We start from the raw sequence: 21,258 nt of genomic DNA on the forward strand, positions 1-21,258 counted from the left end.
TCTGCCTGCTATTCCTTCTTGGACCACAGGAGGGCACTGTTTTCTCCAGGGTTGCGGACCTGGCACGGAAGAATCTTAAAATGCCATCGAAAAGGTTTCTTTCTTTTTGTGGCTGCGATACCTGCTTTGATCGCAGGATGGCACAATTTTCTGCACCTGAGCGATAACTTTGAACTCATGGGACGGAAAACAGTGCCCTCGTGTGGCCAAAACGGGTACTGTGGCTGGAAAAAGAAACCCTTTTAATGGGATTTTGAGGTTATTATCCTGTATCTTTATTGTTAACGTCTTATTAATATTTATTAAAGCGACGGGAGGCCCCTTTGCTGCAACACAGGAACTGGAAAAGAAATCTCGCTTCAAAAGCCTTAACTGGAGTTAAGGAGGCCTGTGATGGCCTATTGATATTAATAAAGTTTTAATAATAAAGAATAACAACCCTAAAATTCCATTTAAAAAGTTTCTTTCTTTTGGTTGCTGCGATCCCTGCTTGGACCGCACAATGGCGCTCTTTTCTGTCAACCTTAGCGTGGAGGCCGTTGTAGACCTTTGGACCTCAGGTTAAGGCTTTTGAAGCAGGATTCTTTCTTTTGTGCCTGTTCTGTAGCTCCTGGGCCTCACTTTGCTCTATTAATATTAATAAAGCTTTTAATCATAAAGATATAGAATAATAATCTTTAAATGCTATTAAAAAGGGTTTTTTTTCTTTCTTTTTTTTTTGTGGCTGCTATATCTGCTTGGGCCACAGGAGGGCGATGTTTTCTGTCCCTTAGCAATAGCTTTGAAGCTATCGAGATATTACTTTATCGTGGTGGTAGGCTGTGTGGAGAAGAGGGTCTCCTCTTTCAAATTCCTGGGACTCCATCTTAGTGAAGATCTCGCCTGGAAAAATAATATGCTCCGGGTAGTCGAGAAGGCTCAACGGAGACTCCGTTTCCTCAGGATCTTGCGGAAAAACAAGGTGGAACGACGACGGATGACCTCCTTCCGTCTACGATAGAACACCGTAACTATTTAGTACTATAGACTTGCAGGGCCAGCACAACGCTGCTGTAATATAATTTATTTTATTTATTTATTATCCCTCTCCCGAGGGACTCAAGGCGGCTTACAAAATGACAATTTCAGATACAAATCACAACAAAATAAATTAAAATCAGCACCCCAATTAAAACAGTTTAAAATTATAACAGTGTACACCCAAACGGATCGGTTGAGTTGACGGAAGAGTCACGTCTTCGGCTCGCGATGGAAGGAAAAGAGGTCGGGGGCTGTCCTGAGCACGGTGGGCAATCCGTTCCAGACGGTCCGGGCTCCCACAGAGAATGCTCTAATCCTGGGGGCCGTCAGCCGACATTGTTTGGCCGACGGCACCCTGAGGAGGCCCACTGTGTGAGAGCACACGGGACGATGGGAGAGCGGCAGGAGATGGTCCTGTAAGTACCCTGGGCCTAAGCCGTGAAGGGCTTTATAGGTAAGCGCCAGCACTTTGAAACGAATCCGGAACGCCACCGGCAGCCAGTGCGGCTCACGCAGGAGAGGTGTTACACGGGAGTATCGAGAAGCCCCCGTAATTACCCGCACGGCTGCGTTCTGGATTAGCTGGAGCCTCCGGACGCATCCCAAGGGCAGCCCCGTGTAGAGGGTGTTACAGTAGTCCAACCTAGAGGTAACGAGGGCGTGAGTGACCGTGGCGAGGGCATCCCGGTCTAGAAAAGGGTGCAATTGGCGCACAAGACGCACCTGTGCGAAGGCCCCCCTGGTTACGGCCGTCAGAGGATCATCCAAGGACAGCCGAGAATCCAGGAGGACCCCCAACTTGCGGACCCTATCGGAGGGAGTAAGGGTCTCTCCCCCGATCGCTAAAGATGGAACGTCCAGATCCCGGGATGCCGGCATCCACAGCCACTCAGTCTTGGAAGGGTTGAGTCTCACCCTCACCCTCACCCTAACCCTAACCCTAACCCTCACCCTCACCCTCACCCTCACCCTCACCCTAAACCCTAAACCCTAAACCCTAAACCCTAAACCCTAAACCCTAACCCTCACCCTCACCCTCACCCTAGACCCTAGACCCTAGACCCTAGACCCTAGACCCTAGACCCTAGACCCTGACCCTGACCCTGACCCTGACCCTAAAACAAGGTATTTTACCTTTTTCTTGACCTTAAAACCCAACTTTTTACTCAATGTATTGCCGTCCTGTGATGACATGTTCTTAATCGATATTATTGTTTTCTCTTTGTTTATTTTCAAACCCTCTAAATTCCCAAACTCTTTTAATTTCCACAACAAATGTTCTGTTATTTTTTGCATTTTACGGAAATATAAGAGGACCATCAGCAAATGCCCTCGATTGAATAAATTTCTTTTTTTTGTTATTTCTGACTTTTGTTGCAAGCCTTAATTCGTTTGGAACCTTAGTTTTCCTGACTTCATATTTGCAGTCCCAGGCTATTTACTGATATTCTTAGTTACTATGTGTCCCTCTTTCCGCTTTTTATACTTGTCCTTTTTGTCTTTCAATTTATCGAAACTTTTTTGTGCAGCTGTGCTGGTTTCTTATAAAATCTCTTATTTTTCTTCTTTGTTGGAATTGAACATAGAATGGCTTTTATAATCTCGCTTTACAAAGTTTCATGGCCTTCTTGGATTGTTTTCCCCTTGAGGAGTCTCATCCGCAGACTCCTCAAAGACCCTCCCAAGCTCTCTCTAAGTTTATTGAAATCAGCTCTTTTAAAGTCCGAGACAGTTTGACTTTGTTCTATTGCTTGTGCTTGCATAATGTTGAATTCCAATATTGCATGATCGTTTCCCCCCCCCCCCCACCTTGGTTCCTGTAACTTCAATCTTCTATCGTTTCCTCTTGAACTAATTGCGAATTAAATCGAATATAGCTGATCCCCCAGTTCTCTTCTCTACTTTTTGGGAGCCAAAGTTGTCTGCTAACTTTGTCAGGAACCTGCTGGAACTTCCGCTTGGTGGAGAGTTTGTCTCAAGTTTGATGTCGGGGTAGTTAAAGTCCCCCGCTACTATTCTGATGTGCTTCCCACATATCTTAGTTAACTGACTAGCAAAAAATTCATCTATTTCCTCTGTTTGATTGGCGGCCTGTAGTATACACCGTGGCGATGTCATTCTCCCCCATTTATATTGACCCAAATGCATTCAAGATGGTTTTCATCATTATTCTGCTGTCTTTCTGTAGAGATGTAGTAATTTCTTATATATATCTCAGCATTCATGGGTTTCATCCCACCAAGTTTCTTTCAAACCTCAAGTAGCATAGGGGAACTACCGGAGGACTGAAGATGCTTCTTGGATGAGAATGTCCTCAAGGAAATAACAAAGTCCAGTTGCCTTTTTTTTTACTTTTTCATGACCTGCGTGACAGAGAATCTCCATAGGGGCATTTTGCACTTGCTCTGTTAATTTTTTTGTTGTTTCAGAAACTGCTTTGACTAAATTTTTTACCCATGAAGGAAAAATTTCCTTATTTATGTAAGGAGTAAGGATCTAAATTTTCTTTGGATTTTCCTTTTGCTACTTTCACTTCTTTGATTGGTAATAGTGGTAAAAAATTTTCCTGGGGTGTGGAATGAATGAAAAGAATTATGCCTAAGACCGTCAAGGACAGAAATTTCCTTGGTTTTCTGAAGAACGGGAAAGCATCTGACTAGCTTTGTGGGCAGGATTGGTCAGATGCAGCCGCTGCCTTCAGGGCCACTTCCACACTTCCATCGCTGGCCCTGCCTGGGATGAATGCAGTCTGCAATTGTGATGTCACATATGACCTAGAGTACATTGGAGGGAGTTGGAGAACTGAGTTGCCCTCAGAGATCTGGGAGATGTCAGCTGGGTTAAGGCAGATGACAAAATTTGCCAGAGAACATGACTCTCTGTAGAAGGTAGGAGAGAAGGCAAGAGTGGGTTGGGAGGGCCGGGGCCCAGCAGCGGGAGTACTTTCTAGAATGCGGGAGGTCTGCTCCTTTAAAAGGAGGGAAGATACTGTACGGGAAATGTTTTTTTTACCTCAACTGAGAGTGCTTTGAAGCTGTTTTATTGCTCTGGGATCACGGGATGTCTCTCTTGGGAAAGACAAAATTTACGTCCGCTTTTACCAGGTTGGTTATACGTATCATCTTGTTTGCCTTACTAGCAAGTAACTATAGTTATTAAACGGTAATTGGTTGATTTGGGAAAAGAAAATCCTTACCCTTGCTTATAGTCAGCTCCTCTGAAGTTGTTTCTTTCTCAGGCAATGAAACAAAGACAGCATAGCTTCAGTTTCTCATCAGTTCTTCCCTTCCCTGCTGCTGCCTCATCTGATTCCCAGGGGCTTCCAGCAAACTTTCTCCCTTCTTCTCTTGCCTTCTGGTTTATGCGATGAGGAACTTCAGTTTGCCGACTGGGGTCTTGCCATACATAGCCAGGAGAATGAAGAAGGAAAGTGAACCGACAGGAAAGAAAACAGCTCCCTGAGTTAGACTGCTCTTGATCCTGGAGGCTGGCTGACTCCCAAATTTCGCGGCCTAGCTACAAATCGCCTGTCTTTCCCTGACAAGGGTTGCTGTCAATCAGCAGCCTCACATTTAAGTGATTGAGTTAGGGTTTGGTTGAGTTAAGTTAAGTTAAGCTTCTTATTCTGAGGGTTGAATAATCTGCCAATTTTTCAGGCAATCAGAATTTGGGATGTGAAAGAAAATTTATCAATTATTTCTACCAAGCTGATCTATACTCTTGCTAATAATATTTTCTTTTGTCTGACAGAGCATTCCACTTATCTCACTTTCGCTCTGGTTTTTGTCTCAGGGCATTTGCAATGTAATCTGAGGGACGGTACCGTGATCTATCATGGCTGGATCGCTCTCTGATTGCTTTTGGGCTTGCTGGTGATTCCCCCTACTCCCCACCCCAGGGAGCTTGGGCCTATTAGATCAGCCCACCCCAGCTGATTAAGGGTATATGATGGGTTTCAGGGAAGCAAAGGATTTTTCCTGAACATCTGATGGGCAGCAAATAAAATACTTAGCTGCCACATGAGATCCAGTTTGGTGTAGTAACAGAATAACAGTATAACGGAACAACAGAGTTGGAAGGGACCTTGGAGATCTTCCATTCCAACCCTCTATAGGTTGTTATAGGAGACCCTATGTCAGTGATGGCTAACCTTTTTGCCATCACGTGCCAAAAGCGTGGGGAGTTGGGGGGGGTCACGTGTGCGTGCCCATACCCATAATTCAATGCACCCCCCTGCATGCATACGTGACCACCACCACCACCCCCGCTTTTGGCACGTGATGGCATGGTGGGCCTGGTAGGCCTGTTTTTCGCCCTCCCCAGGCTCCAGAGGTTTTCTTGGAGCCTGGGGAGGGTGAAAACAGCCTTCCCCACCCTCCCCAGAGGCCCTCCAGAGGCCAGAAACAACCTGTTTCCTGACTTACGGTGGGCCCAGAAGGTCCAAAAATCAGCTGGTTGGCATGTGCATGCACGCTGGAGCTGAGCTAGGACAACACTTGCATGCCCACCAATATGGCTCCAAGCGCCACCTGTGGTTCGCCATCACGGCCCTATGTCATTTCAGACAAGTGGTTGTGCAATCTCTTCTTAAAAACCTCCAATGGAACACCCACAACTTCTGGACACAAGTCGTTCCATTGATTCATTGTTCTCACTGTCAGGAATTTCTCTTAATTTCTGGTTGTTTCTCTCCTTGATTACTTTCCATCCATTGCTTCTTGTCCTGCCTTCGGGTGCTTTGGAGAATTGGTTGATCCCCTCTCCTTTGTGGCAGCCCCTCAAATACTGGAAGACTGCTATCGTGTCCCTCCTACTCCTTCTTTCCATTAAACTAGACGTACCCAGTTACTGCAATTGTTCTTTATATGTTTTGGTGTCCAGTCACCTAATCATCTTGGTTACTCTTCTCTGCACTCTTTCTAGAGCTGGGTTGGGGTAGGGGTTAAAAAGCAGGAGTCTTGGACTTCCGGTGGCTCCGCGTTCCCCGAACAGATGCTCCTTCAGGAGCTCCAGCCCCGTGATTCCGTTTGCCGCTAGAACAGCGAAAATCAGCTGTTCTAGCAGCTTGAAACTCTCCCCCAGGGAAAAAGGGGGAGAGAAGAGCAGAAGGGTCTGGGTAGAGCTCCCCTAGACCCCCAGCCTTTTTTTTAAGCTTGGGGCTTGCAGGGTGAGAGCTCCCTGAAAGCCCTTCGGTGCTCCGGATCCGGGACGATTCTGCTTTATGCAGAACAAGGGGTCGCAACCACACCAGCAGTGCAATTTTAAGGATTATGAGAAAATTTGAATCTGGATGCTGGCAGAGCAAAATCAGGAGAACAGAAAATGCAAGTATTAAACTTTAACTCCGTTTAAAACAAAGAAAAAAAGATGGCGCTTAAGGGCGGCAAAATGAAACTTATAAGTGAAAGTGATCGTTAAAGCTGCAACATTGTAAAAGCTACTGGATTACCTGGTAAGAAAAAGGATTTAAAGTGCTAGTGAAATGAAAAAGACTATGGTATTGACTCTAACTACTTTATACTTCTAAATTGTGTGAAAATTATTGGATTTATTGACCTGATAGCTGAATAAATTTAAAGTGGAAATTGAACTATGGCTGACATCAAGGATGGAGGATCATTACTATATGAGCCAGCAAATTCACAAGTTATGACTGTAAAGGTTTTACAAGAACTTTTAAATTTCTATACTTCTGCTATATTGGAATCAATTGAAAGGACTATTCAAAATTATAATCTGGAGAACAACCATGTTTTGCTGGCTGGAAAAGAGGAAGAAAATCAACTTATTTCGACTTTGGAGCAGGGAAAAGAAGCTGTCAGGATCACGATGGAAGTTGGCACACTGAAAACAGAGGTTTTGGCAGAAGCTTCTATGCAGTTAACTGGAAAGCAGCAAATAGACTCTTTCCCGCAGACTGTTTCAAGGAAGGAAGTGACTGATTATATAAGCAGGAAGAGTCGAAATGGAGGTTTTGAATTGAAGGAGATAACTTTTAGAAGAGAACAATTTCCAAAGATGCATCAGCCTCAAATCTATATTCAAAAATTTTCAAAAATAAAAGCAGGGGGAGGAGCAATGTTGAAGAAAGTACTATTGCAGAAGAAGGACTGGAAAAAATATAGAAAGGAAGAATTGAAGATTAGTTTCTTTTGGGGCGGATTTTAATACTAAATTTGAAGTCGATTGAAATTAGTATTTTTTAAGTTTAAGTAAAAATGTTTAACTAAAAATGAATAGCTTTTTAAAAAATTATCAAGGTATTAAAATGGTTAACTTTAAACTTAATTGATAACTTTCTGAAAGTTTTGAAACAGATATTTTGAAGGATGAACTCAAGAGTTAGAAATAATTTAACTCAATGGATTAATAGTATTTTTAAGGTTATATTGTGAAAATATTCTATTGAAGTTTTTTTAAAAAAAACTTACTAAAATATAGAAAGAAAGGAAGAATTGAAGATTAGTTTCTTTTGGGGAGGATTTTAATATTAAATTTGAAAAGTCTACTGAAATTAGTATTTTTTAAGTTTAAAATAAAAATGTTTAACTAAAAATGGATGGCTTTTTAAAAAATTATCAAGGTATTAAAATGGTTAATTTTAAACTTAATTGATAACTTTCTGAAAGTTTTGAAACAGATATTTTGAAGGATGAACTCAAGAGTTAGAAATAATTTAACTCAATGGATTAATAGTATTTTTAAGGTTATATTTTGAAGAATATTCTATTGAAGTGTTTTAAAAAAAAACTTACTGAAGTATTAAAATGGTTAATTTAAAATTGAATGGATATAAAATAATATTTTTCTTCTTCTTAAAAGATATGCTTTAAAGAAAGTTTTATAATGTTTAAATTAGAATTTTAAAAGGGGAGGCTGATGAACAATTTTTAAAAGAGGAGTTAAAGAGTGTGAGGGGTTTTTGAATCTTGTAGTAAGTTAGTATATTTTAGCTTATGTTTGTTTAATGCTATACCCTGTTTTTGCTCTGGGAAGTCGGGAGTGGGGGTGGAGAAGGGGGGGTTGAAGGTTGTGTGGGGATAAAATGGTTGTCTAATTCTTAATAAAATTAAAAGATAGTTTAATAAATAAATGTATTATTCATAAATGTATTAATAGAGAAGTAAGAAAAGTGGGGGAAATGTTATAATAAAGGAAATGATAATATTAAGATATGATAAATATTGGAAAAGCAGAAAGAAGACACAAAAGATGTATATATTGACTGATTGATTATGTATTGTTTGTTTGTTTGTTTATAAAATTAAAAAAAACTTTAAAAAAAGGAAAAAAAAGCAGGAGTCTTGTGAGTTCTATTCCTGCCTTAGGCACAAAGCCGGTTGGGTGTCTTGGCAAACCGTTTCCACAAAACTGCAGGAGTCAACACTGACTCAAAGGCATTTCATTATATATAAATATAATATATATTACCTTTGAGTCCATCTTGATGCCTGGTGACTGCCTAGATAAGTCCCTACAGTTTTCTTGGAACCGTTTTTTAAAGTGATTGCTTTCTAGCTGTGAGTTCAAGTCCCACCTTAGCTAGCCATGCAAGCCCTCTCTCTCTCAGCCCAACCCATTTCACAGGGTGGTTGTGGGGAAAATAGGAGGAGGAAAGTGTGATGGATATGTTCACTGGCTTATTTATAAAAAAATTATAAAAGTGAGATTGAAAATAAATAAAATAAAATAAAATAAATACAAATAATTGAGCGAGATTAGACTAGAAGGACTTCAATTCCTTCCAACTTTATGGTCCTATGATACATTTCTACTTCATAACTACTTTAATCATTGCTTATAACCTAATATATCCAGACAGAATACACAAAATCATATACATTTATAATTCACAGGAATAGAGTAGACCGTTCAGTTTCCTCTAGGCACAAGCAATCATACCTACACCTGAGGGTTCAAGCTGAATACTTTATTGTATTCTTTATTGTATAACACAGATTGTTTGTCTTGCCTTGGGAACAAACTAAGGTTCCAAGGAAATTTGGGAGGGGGCAGTCCTAAGGCTCTTGCAGCTGCACAAGGACTCAAGGCTAATTGCCCACTTGATCCCTCATCCTTGCTTGGCTGGTCAAATCAAATCAAATCAAACCTTTATTGTCAATGCACAACATGTGTATAATGAAATTGAATGAGCCTCCCTTGGTGCGGTCCCCCCCCAAAAAAAACACAAAATACATCTCAATAACTCAATAAATGAAAGAAATAGGATCCCTAAACTCAAATAAGTAATAACTAAAACACATTCCCGTATACCTATATGTATGTAACATGATATTGTATTACATCGGTATGAACATGTTGCTCGTTGCCCTGGCCCTGCAAGTCTATCATATTAAACCTAATTGTGGTGTTATGTTGCGTTCAGAGGTCTGACGGCCCATGGATAAAAGCTATTTTTCAGCCTGTTTGTTCAGCTGGCTATGCTTCTGGCTATGGTAATTTTCCAACAGTTTTTAGGCTTTTCGGCATATATTTGAAATGACCGTAATAACCATAACATAATAATAAGAATCCCAAAACAACTGGAGCACTGCTTGAACATGGAATGGGACAATTCACCACTGCCAACTCACCACAACCAATTTGCCATGGGACAATTCACCAAGGGACAATTTAATAACTCTATTTAATTATTTTAAATAATTTTAAAAATATTCTAATTTTTGTCATTCACGTTTCATTTTGTCCCTCCTTTGGCATCCTTTCTTTAATTATTCTATTCCACCATTTCTTCAATATTAGTGCAACTCTTGTCCCACGGCGAGTTGCCCCGTGGTGAATTGGCCATGGCGGGTTGTCCTAGATCCACTTGAACACTACCGGCATTAACAAATTCACATCAGTCAATTGCAAAAGGCAGCTTTACTGTGACCCCGCTAACTCCTTCAAACATCAACATCTGCCTATCTCAAGTCCTTGGAAAGGACTCAGTAGGCAGGTGTTATTGCCAAATCCAGTCTGAACATTCAGATGACTGTGCAATCAACAACAACGATGATGATAATGATAACAACAACAATAATTAATTAATTAATAAAAACATATGCTGCAGGACTGCCAGGCAATTTATAATGGAAATATAAGGAAAGTATGCTGAGTCACCTAATATAAAATGTTCTTACTTGGAGGAGAAAACATTTTATTTCTCAACTTTGTTCTAGGATCTGCTCAGTTTTCAAGAGAGTGGGCCATCAGAAGAACAGGGTCCGCACTCACCCTTTGAGGGAGGAGACCTGCAATTCAAGCAAAGACTGTCCCTGGCAGAAAGAAAAGGCAGACACCCCAGAGGAAGAGCTGAATGAAAATGGTGATCAACTTTGCCTTAGACCTAAATCCACACTAAGAGCAGCATGTAAACTCATTGACTGTTGCTGCAGATACGGTAGATGGTCAGATTCTTGCTGGAACCCCCAAAATAACATCTTATTTCCTAGTATTTACAGTATCAGTCTCCTGTCTATGGCTCTAGCCGGTAGAACAGATCCACAAGTGCTATTCTTAGATCTCAGGCAGGTTTGTTGGGACTGGTAAGTCTCTACTTCTGGTGCTGGAAAATTGTGTCATTCTGGGAACTGTCAGAAAGATTGGATAATGCTGAAGAAAACCCAGACAAGATTTAGTGAAATGTCTCAGAGGCTGGAAAAACTTCCCAAGAGAGGTGACAACAAGAATCATCCTTAGCTTCTGGCATTCCCCAACCAATATGGCAATAACTGAGAATGTTCAGGGTTGAAGCCCACATACCTACAGAAGAGATTCACCGGGCTGGAGGAAGAGTAGCATTAAAAAGTGAATTAGAGAAGAGTACAAAATTATGCCTGGCGTGGAAAAATATTTTCTTCATTTCTGTGGAATGCATTGAACTTAAGATGTAAAAATTGCTCTCCCTTTAAAAAGATATTAGATGAGCCGTGCAGGATCAGAATATCAAAGACTGTTGCTGACCCCCTTTTTTTTCTGTTTACCAGAATCGCAGGTCTGCTTTTGCAACTTGAGGAATCTCCGAGAAGAAAATGGTCCTTCCCAAGTGCAAGAGTCCACCAACAATTTATGCATCTTGGCAGAGACTAAACTGGCTGGAGTCTTGCGGGCCATTTGCAAATATCGCCATAGCATCCATAAGGTAGACGGTCTTCAAAGTGCTCAGAACACCTCAAATTAGGTGTAATTCTGCTGAACCTGCGACCTCCTTTTGGAGCAACTTAATCTCCTGGGCCATCTTCAAAGGCAGCCTTAGTAGGATGTGTTATAGTACTCTGAATATGAGCAAGGAGAACTGAAAGTCAGTGTTGTCAGGACATCTCAGTTCAAAAACAGGGGCACTGGAACTGGCCACAAATTCCCCAGCCATTATCATCAAGAGCCTTGGTGGCGCAGCGGACTAAAGTGCTGTTAAAGAAGCACTTAGCTGCCAGCTGCCTGCAATTACTGCAAGTTCAAATCTCACCAGGCTCAAGGTTGACTCAGCCTTCCATCCTCCCGAGGTAGGTAAAATGAGGACCCGGATTGTGGGGGCAATAACCTGACTTTGTATAAAAAGAACACCGCTTAGGGGGTGCCGAAAGCCCTACTAAGCAGGTATATACAAAAGTATGAAGGCTATTGCTTAGCGCATTGTAAGCTGCCCTGAGTCTCCGGAGAAGGGCGGCATATAAATCGAACCAATAAATAAATAAATAAATATCTCTGCTGAAAGCTGGACTCCAGCGTCAGTAGTGGAGACCCAGACCCATGGGAATGTCATGACCAGGATTCTTGAGAGAGGAGGAGGAGTTCCAGAAGATTGGGGGTGGCAGCCATATCCCTCCTTTTCCAATACTGTTTCCCCCATCATCTAGGGGAAAGCAAAAGGTGTTTCTGAGAAACTTCTTAATGGTAAGAGAAACTGAATAGTGGCATTTTTTACTCGTGTCAGAAGCATCACAATTAAAATAAGGCATATTATATGACATAACATTTATAATAGAAAATAGATGATTAGTTGGCATATTCAACTGGAAATAAATCATATTTCTCAACCCAAAAGTTCTTTTTTTTCCAAAAGGCATCTAGACTGGATTTTTTTCCTTTGAAAACATTTCACTTCTCATCCAAGAAGCTTCTTCAGAACTGTTTACAAACGTTTTCAAAGGAAAAAAAATCAAGAAAGTCCAGTTGCCTTTTGGAAAAAGCACCTTTGGGGCAACCATAACCTGCATGACGGAAGCACTCCTAAGATGTTTCTCATGTTCTCATAATTTCAGACTTCAAACACTATATTGGTTTTTCTTTTGTATTTCTGCAGATCTCTCCAAAACACCGGCTGCGTATCAACCAAATCCTGCAAGCTGTGATCAGATCTGCCAGTCACATAGACCACAAATTAGCCAAAGTGATCATCAAGCTGGCTGCTGAAGATATGCTAAGAACCACAGTAAGGACCAATGTGACCAAAGAACACCCTTTCCTCCCCACTTCCCTTTGGGTAGAACTTTCAGCCTTTGGGCTGCTCGCAGCCAGAGGAAGATCTAACCCAACCATTACAGGAAAGCCTAAGTATGTGGGTCCCCAAGAATTCATGGAATGTGCATAGTTGCGTAGGTCACAGTTGGTTCTGTGAAAACAGGAGCTCCATCTTAATCAAGATGGAGAAGATTAAGGGGAGATTCGTTCTCCTTGCCACCTGAGGATAAGACAAGAACCAGTGGGTGGAAGCTTTATCATGACAGATCCAAATTTGACCTTGAGGAATTCCCTGACTGTGGAGCTATTAAGCAATGAAATAGTCTCCCTTCTGAAGTTGTGGGTGCTCCATCACTGGAGGTTTTCAAGAAGAGACTGGACAGCCATTTGTCCAGAATGGTATGAGTGTTACTGTACTGGGCAAGGACTTGGATTAGAAGACCTTCAAGTCAAACCATTGATTCTATCACTTATCAAAATGTTTGTCACACAGAAGAGGGCAGAACCAAAAGGAATGAGTTAAAAGTATGAAGAAGATATTTCAGACTAGATGCAAGAGGAACTTCCTGACTATACAAGCTGCCAGCCAATGAAAGAGGCAGCGGCATCTAATAGTGGCTCCTTCATTACTGGGGCTCTTTGAACAAGGTCTGGGTGATTATCTGTCAAAGATCTAGTACAGGGGTGTCAAACTCGATTTCGTTGAGGGCCGCATCAGGGTTGTGTTTGACCTCAGGAGGCTGGGGTGGACGTGGCCAGGGTGGGCAACGTCATTCATGTCAGGGGCGCTTCTGGTGGCCCAAGGGCTCTGCTAGCAAAAACGGGCTCCCAAGCTCCGTTTTTGGCTGCGACGGTCTTCAGCAACCCTCTGCCAGCAAAAACAGAGCTCAGGAGAGCCGCATGAGGTCCTTGCGAGCTCCGGTTTTGGCTGTGACAGCCTCCTGCAACCCTCTAACAGCGAAAACGGAGCTTCAGAAGCCGTGTGCGGCCCTCCCGAGCTGTTTTTGCTGGCAGAGGCATCATGGGCCAGTCCTTCACTATCTCCAGGGCAGCCCCGTGGGCCAGGTCTAAGCACCCTGCGGGCCGGAACCGGCCCCCGGACACCCCTCATCTAGTAGATCCTGCACCGGTTAGAGAGTTGGATTAAAGACTTTTAATGATCCTTACAATTCTCTAATTTTAGTCTGGCTGATCATGTGACTGCATCTGTTGTGCTTGTGGATGACCGGAAGAGAGACTTGTGTGTGTGTGTGTGTGTGTGTGTGTGTGTGTGTGTGTGTGTGTGTGTGCAGGATTCCATGCCCTCCTGCATTTCTTAGCAGCTTTCAATACCAGCAACCATGGTGACCTTCTGAACCAATTTTGGGGATTGGGAGTGGGAGGCCCCTCCTTTCTCCACGGTTAATTTCAGTTGGTGCTGAGGAAGGATAGAGGCCATGTGGGATTCCTCAGGGCTACCTGCCATGTAGAATTGCTCAGTTGCCACGGTTCTCCTTTTTAACATTGACATGAAACCAGCAGGTGAGGTAATTTGCCAGCTTGAGTGGCAGTACCACCAGTGTGCTGACAATACCCAGTTATACATCTCCATCCCTGGCTGGACAGGGGTGCTCTTGTAATGCTGACTGGACGTGTGGGGCCTGCAAAGGTTTGGATGGCGAGGAATTCACCTTGATTCAATCCTGGCAAGACGGAATGGTTTGGGTTGTTTGGTTCCTGGATTCCTGCTCAAAGGGCAGGTGCAGCCATGGCTGGAGGGTGGATTTGCCTTATGGGCCAATTGCTCCCTTTCCTGGACCAGGAGACCTTGCTCTCAGTCACTCTCTCTTTGGTTGCTTTCCATGCAACACACTCTACCTGGAGCTGCCCTTGAAGACCACACAGAAGTTACAATTGGTCTAAAATGCTCCAGCTCATGCACCCTTCCATTTGCCCATGTCCAGCATTGTTGTGTGAGCTACACTGACTCCCAGTTTTCTTTGAATACAATTCTGCTTTTATACTGTGTTGCAACTTAATTTGTACTATCTTATTTTCACATTTGATGGTTTCAAGTTATATTGTAAGCTTGAGAACTTTTCATTATTGGACAGTCTCCTGTCCTTCCTTTGGAGGAAAGTCATAAAACCTCCAATACAAAGCTTCTACCGAAGCCTCATTCTTTTAAAAAAAGGATTGTGGCACAGTAGTTAGAATGCGGCATTGCAGGCTAATTCTGCCAATTGCCAGCAGTTCGAATCTCACCAGACTCAAGGTTGACTCAGCCGTCCATCCTTCCGTGGTCGGTCAAATGAGGACCTAGATTGTTGGGGGCAAGAGTCTGACTCTGTAAACCGCTTAGAGAGGGCTGTAAAGCACTGTGAAGCGGTATATAAGTCTAAGTGTGATTGCTATTTGAAGAATAAAGCAATAAGAAAACTGTGGTGTGTATTTTCCATGTGAAGCCATTGCTGGGGGGGAGAGAGAGAGAGAGAGAAGAGAAGGCCCTTATTTCTGGCCCCCTTTCCTGCTACAGGATCTTCAGGACTTGTATCAGGACGCAGCGGGTGATATCCTGGTGGCCCTCTGGAGCCATTTCCCAGCCGAGGTCCTCACCAAGCTCCTGGAGGGGTTCCAAGGGAGGCTGATTCCATATCGCAGCATCCTCTGTGTGTTGGGGAAACTGGCAAACAAAGGTATCATCTCTTTTTCCTCCCACAGGCTTTTTAGCTTTGTTTCTGAATCATTGAAAGTAAGTTGGCCTTGATCCAAAGAGTGTTCCTATCTTTTGGAGTAAAGGGGTGCCCCAAGAAAAACTGAAACAGCCTGAATTCAGAACCTCTCCAGGAACAACTCTGGGCCCCAAAAGCAGAGGGAGGGAACAAAATATAGCGATACCCTAACTCTAATGCAGTCCAACAGAGCTTCTTATCTGTTTTGTTTATTTAGAAAATGTATGTGGCCACCTATCTTACCAAATAACTCTGGGTAGCTAACAACCAATATTGTACATCTCCCCCAAACAAACCCCACCATTACAAATCCCCCATAAACAAAGAAAAACAAAAGTACAATGAAAAAGCAATAATGATGATACAATAATTTTAAGCAGCATACAACCAGCTCAGAGCACAAAAGCACACATATCTGGGTCCACTAATATTCTGATCCTAATTCCTGGTGGAAAAGGCACCCTTCCAGAAAGTGTTGTGGCCGTGCAGATCTCTGGGTGGCAGAGGCCGGCATCACCATAGAGAAGGCACACCCCCTGGCCTTCCAAAGTATGCGGTGGAAGAGACAGAAAGAGACATAGAGTCCTGCAGGGTAACCTGGTCCCGGGTTCTACAAGGGCTTAATAGCAATAGCACTTAGATTTATATACTGCTTCACAGCGCTTTACAGCCCTTTCTAAGAGGTTTACAGAGTCAACCTATTGCCCCCAACAATCTGGATCCTCATTTTACCAATCTCAGAATGATGGAAGGCTGAGTCAACCTTGAGAATTGAACTGCCAAACTGCTGGCAACCGGCAGTAAACAGAATTAACTGCAGTATTGCATTCTCACCACTGTGCCACCATGGCTTTTAAGGGTGATAAGTGGCACCTTAAAATGCACCTGGAAGCATATGGGACCAGCATGCTGAGTCAGTGCTGTTCATGCAACAACAATGCAATCTAGGCAAATTTTGGTGCTGCAATATTACACATGCTGCTGCATTCTGCACTAGCTGAAGCTTCCAAACACTTTTTGTGTGCAGCCTTAAGTACAACACATTGCAATGATCCAACAGGGAAGTGACCAAGGCATGAATGACCATCAACATATCCTAGTCCAGGCATGATGGATTTGTGCAAAGACCTTCAGAGTGCTCATCCATACTGGGGGCGGGGGGGAGCTTCCCCATAAAGAGTTAAGGAGGAGGCCCCATAAAGGTGTTCCTATGACATCTCAGTACTATTACAACACCTGAATCCAAATAAGAAAAGGATCCAGAAAAGCCAGTTCTCTGATTTCAGAGAAGCAGGCCTCCCCGGACCACCCTTCTCGGGACTGCCCTGGCAATGTGGGCACAGAGTCAAGAATATCAGGCAGGCTGGTATTTTAGCAGTGATTCCATCTGATCCCTAGAGTCCAACTTCCCAGATATAGTTCCACGTACAGTTATGCCCACAGCAGCACCCCTGAAGGTCACTGTGGGTTCCCAGATAACCCCACTTCATCCTGCTCCAAAACTGTGACAGCTGCAATACTGAAAAACCAGGAGCAGAACTCTCCCTTATGCCCAGCTGGATTTCAGCAATGCATACCAGGTCAGCCCTCTCATGCAAGATTAAGGCGTGGATGAGATGAGAATTATTACAGACTACCCTGTATTTTTCCCCTCCCTTCAATCATGTCCGATTCTCAGAGACTGCTTGCCTACAGTTTTCATGGTGAGGGTTTTCAGAACTGGTTTACCAGGAGAAAGTGACTGGCCCAAGGTCTTAATGCTAAGGCAGGACTAGAACTCACCGTCTCCCAATTTCTGGCCTTAACAATTAGACCAGTAACAAAGACTTGGGTCACTGGGCCTGAGCGGAGGATGTCAGTGCCAGACACTCAGTGGTGGTTTCCCCAAGAGCAGCCACTCCTGCTTCCTGCCATCTCCATCTGGACGGAGTGATTTCCATCACCTTTCTGATACAGCTGCCTATCCCCTCCCCCTTCTCACCCAGCCTTCACCCTCCCTTTCCCATATCAAACAACCCCAACATAACCTTTTTATTTCCAATGTAGACAGAAATCAAATATTACTAATGAAACCTAGCACTTGGGTACTTCTCCCTAACATTCAGCATCTATAACATGGGGGATGGAGCCTCCTCCCACTCCATGTTTAAGCCCCATCCACATTGCCCCCCAGCCCCCCATTCTCATCCAGGTATCCAAGGGAAAAGAAGAACAGACTTTTTGCCCTCACCAGACCAAGTGGCAAGATCTGCCTCCCCCCCACATTTGTCACCTGAAAGGGGCAATTAACTCCAGTTGCACCTGCTCCCCCCCCCCCGCACTGCCTTTGCCTATGGCCGTCAGCCCAATCCTTATTCCTCACCTTCCCAAGCAGGGACCAGAGTGGGATTGGTCCAGTTCATAACAGGCAAGGCCCAGGTCCTCTGTGTCCAGAGTCCAGAAAAGGAGGCTGCCAAAATGGCCGCTGCCCCACAGCACCAGAGTGTTAATGCTCAAAGCTTCCACACAGAGTCTTGTCTTCATGGTGCCGCCTCTTCAGGGCCCGGCCGATGCTCCAGGACCCTCTGGTCCTCCTCAGTGATTCCTTCTCTCTTGCGCGCAGCTTTCACAGAGAGTGACACCTTGAAGATTGACGTATGGGAACGAAAGCTGGTGGAGGTAAGGTGAGAGCTCTTCTACCTTGAAACCTGGTCTGTTTAGAAGGTCTAGGCTTTTCAGCTGCAAGGCTGAACTTTTAAAACCCAGTCTTCAGGTACATCTGCACAGAGATGGGGGGGGGAGTAAGAAAAAGAATACCTAGAAACAGGATGCAGTAAATATTCTGCTGGACAGTTTTTCCAGAAAAGTGACATTGGGAAATTATATTTGGTGTTAAGCAGATATAACAGCTATAACAGAATAACACTTGGAAGGGACCTTAGAGATCTTCTAGTCCAACCCCCTGCTCAAGCAGATGATTAAGCGCTCCCATGTGACACCTCTCCTGCGCGAGCTGCACTGGCTCCCGGTGGTCTTCCGGGTGCGCTTCAAGGTGTTGGTGACCACCTTTAAAGCGCTCCATGGCTTAGGGCCGGGGTACTTACGAGACCGCCTTCTGCCACCAATAGCCTCCCACCGGCCAGTACTCTCGCACAGAGTGGGCCTCCTCAGGGTGCCGCCCGCCAGACAATGTCGGCTGGCGACCCCCAGGGGGAGAGCCTTCTCTGTGACGGCGCCCACCCTCTGGAACAACCTCCCCCCCAGAGTTACGTACAATAACAGACCTCCGGATTTTTCGTCGGGCCCTGAAAACCTATTTATTTCAACTAGCTGGGCTGGCTTGAGTTAAATTTTAAATTGATTTTAAATTGGGTTGTTTTAATTTACAGCCAAAATATTTAATTATTTTAATACTGTTTTTTAAATTTTGTATGCTGTGCTTTTTACTTTGGCTGTTCACCGCCCTGAGTCCTATTTGGAGAAGGGCGGTATAGAAATGGAAACAAATAAATAAATAAATAAATAATAAATGATCAGTATTGTGCTTTTGCCTAAATTCTCAGGCTGACCACTGAATAAGAAAAAGAGGAAAAACCCAGTAAATGGATCCTTAGAGTGACCTGGTTCCCACAAGATCAGCTGCCTCTCAGCACTTCCCTCCCTTCCTCTGGAGTAAAAAATCCTGGTCCGTCCTTGTTCCAGTGGCTATTGCTGCTGGTCTTAGTTTAGACCCTATCGGTAGCCTTTTCCTTTTTCTCTGCTCACATAGCTCCCTGGGACAGCCATGCCCTGAGCTTGTCACTTAGCCCAATGCCCAGGAAGGCTACTCTGGGTTTCCCATCTTTGGCAGATGGTATCTTGCCAAAATGGCCCCAGAGAATATCTCGACGAGGAATGACTCCGCCAGGATGGATCCCAAGGCCCTCTATTTGTCTTATCCCTCACCAGGAGAACCTCTGTCACATTAGGGTCCAAAGTATTTTAAGGGTACCTCTTAATCAATCCACTCCACCTGTATGTCCCTCCAGTAATACCTTTCCTGTTCTTGAAGGAAGTTGTGCCCATAAGAATTAAAAATTATACCACATTTCTTTCGCTAAAGCTTGCTATCTATTAATTAATCAAATTTAAACAGCTGCCCATTTCACCAAAAGCCACTCTGGGAGATGTACAACAAGAAGCTATAATAACAGTCAATATAAAAATTCAGATTAAAAATAAATATTATAAAAATAGGCATACAAACCAAAGGCAAAGAGAGCATAAATACGGCCACCTCTAAGGCAGTCTCCTGTTGCCTGGGGCCAAGGGAGGGTGGGGCTGAGAACAGAGCCAGGTCTCCAGAGGCTTCTGGAGCGTCAAAGGGGATGGGGCTGATCTAATTTCAGGGGGAAGGATGTTCCCTAAGGGTGGGGGTGTGTGCCATGGCTGAGAAAGCACGTGCCACATCTTGGTACTCTCTTTTTGTTGGGTCTTTGCCCACTTCTTCATAAAAAGAGCTCCCTCCTCTCTCCTTCTTTTAAAGCTCCTCTTCTCCACTTGCACAAGTATTCATCCCAGTGACCGGTTGTGGTCAGATGCTTGCTTCCTGCTTTAGCTTCTTGTGGTCAACTAACATCCTTTTAGGTACTTACAAAACCTATAAAAGGCACAAAGAGGGAAGGCAGGAAAATAGCTGGGGGGGAGGGCAGAGGAGGTTAGAGTCTAACAAAATGTGCTTTGGCAATTGTGTATCAAAGCAAAGCAAAACCCATGATTTTATTGTATCGTTCCATCCCACTCTGTAACCTTAGCAGGTCAAGCAACTGCAGTGCCTCAGAGGAGGAAAGGGGCAATGACAAAGGGTGCCGCTCTGTCCTCTATCTTCCCCGGCACCTCTCTGTCTCTCTGGAAATGCTGGTCTCTTTCTCTCCGGCTGCTGAGCTGAATATCCCTCTCTCTACTTCTTCCATGTGCCGCTGACAGTTTGCAGAGCGACTTTTAATTGACGTCACCGACAAAGCTTGCTTTGATGAGCTCAATCAAGAGCTGAGGAAAGTGGACCAGAAATGCAGCACCCAAAGCCCTGAAAGGGTGAGCGGGGAGGCTTCTTTGTTTTCCATCTCAAAACCATAGAACGGAGATCCAGGGGTGCCCCCTGTGCGAGAGGAGGGCCACATGGGCTTTCAGTCACCTAGCCAGCCTCTCGCAGCCCCCAAGATGGACCACGCAACTTCTTTGTCCAGGGAAGAAGGCTTGCCCACCTCCGAGGCTGGCGAATTTTGTGGCAAAATTCTTCTATTCAGAAGTTCTTTCTCATGACCCACTGATTTCAGCTTCTTTGCCATTTAAACCCTTTGTTTCTTGCCCGGATTGCTCCACTCGGTGAGTGAGCAATCCGGGCAAGAATTCAAGCAAACTTGAATTCAAGCTGCCCAGGATGGCATTAGTTTTTCTTGCAGCTGCAGGATCCTGGTGGCTCACGTTCATCTTATGATCCACAAAGGCAGCCAAATCCTTTTCTGGTGCTCTTTCTGGTCCTCTTGTCATCCTGCAGTCATCCTGGAGGCCTGATGACCATGGCCTGAGCCTGAGCACAGAGGACCTGAGCACAGTTAAACACTGGACTGGGCTCTGTCTCCCATTGAAACATCCCATGCCATCCTGTGCCTGTCACCACCCAAATGTATCGATCCACCCTGAGCTCCCCAGAATATGGATCCACCCCAACCTCAGCCTCTTGGCTGTCCTGAGTAGGGTCCCCTCCTTCCTTTTGTATCACTCAGCCACCCTCCTGCCCACCAAGAGTTAGAGGCCAGCCTCTTTAGTGGTTTGGCTCTCTCTCCCTGTGGGAGCCCTCAGCCGAAAACCCCTCTCCCATCTGACTTCACCACCATCTTATTTAAATCTCTGCTATTATGCAGATTCACTATTATGCTGGAAGTCTGTGAGCAGGTAGAAAAGGAGCCAGAATGAGCTCAGCAGGAAGAAATCATACTAAACCAGTTTGATATTGCTGGACAAAGAGCAGTTTATTTGATTGGGGAAAGTTGGCAGAGATTGTGTAGGTTGACTGGATAAGGACTTCCATATGGTTCTAGTAGAG

General features: G+C 44.1%; 1 protein-coding gene across 3 annotated transcripts in view; it reads left to right on the forward strand.

Annotated features, from left to right (window-relative positions):
• The first annotated feature begins 3,785 nt into the window (after window positions 1-3,785).
• LOC117670691 (maestro heat-like repeat family member 5) overlaps window positions 3,786-21,258 on the forward strand; it is a 67,719-nt gene continuing 50,246 nt past the window's right edge. For 2 of the 3 annotated variants that reach the window (XR_015729278.1, XM_034426034.2), the window contains exons 1-7: window positions 3,786-3,908; window positions 10,203-10,348; window positions 11,010-11,164; window positions 12,326-12,454; window positions 14,999-15,158; window positions 17,797-17,852; window positions 20,139-20,246. Coding sequence is in view for 2 of the 3 variants with exons in the window: in XM_034426034.2 (XP_034281925.1) it covers window positions 3,892-3,908; window positions 10,203-10,348; window positions 11,010-11,164; window positions 12,326-12,454; window positions 14,999-15,158; window positions 17,797-17,852; window positions 20,139-20,246 (771 nt within the window). In the remaining variant the exon portion in view is untranslated. Of the gene's footprint in view, window positions 4,125-10,202; window positions 10,349-11,009; window positions 11,165-12,325; window positions 12,455-14,998; window positions 15,159-17,796; window positions 17,853-20,138; window positions 20,247-21,258 lie in introns of all 3 variants that reach the window. The other variant, XM_087875382.1, reaches the window with a different exon arrangement.

Source organism: Pantherophis guttatus, chromosome 8 (genome assembly GCF_059756535.1).
Source record: "Pantherophis guttatus breed Tessera chromosome 8, ASM5975653v1, whole genome shotgun sequence".
Classification (NCBI taxonomy): domain Eukaryota; kingdom Metazoa; phylum Chordata; class Lepidosauria; order Squamata; family Colubridae; genus Pantherophis; species Pantherophis guttatus.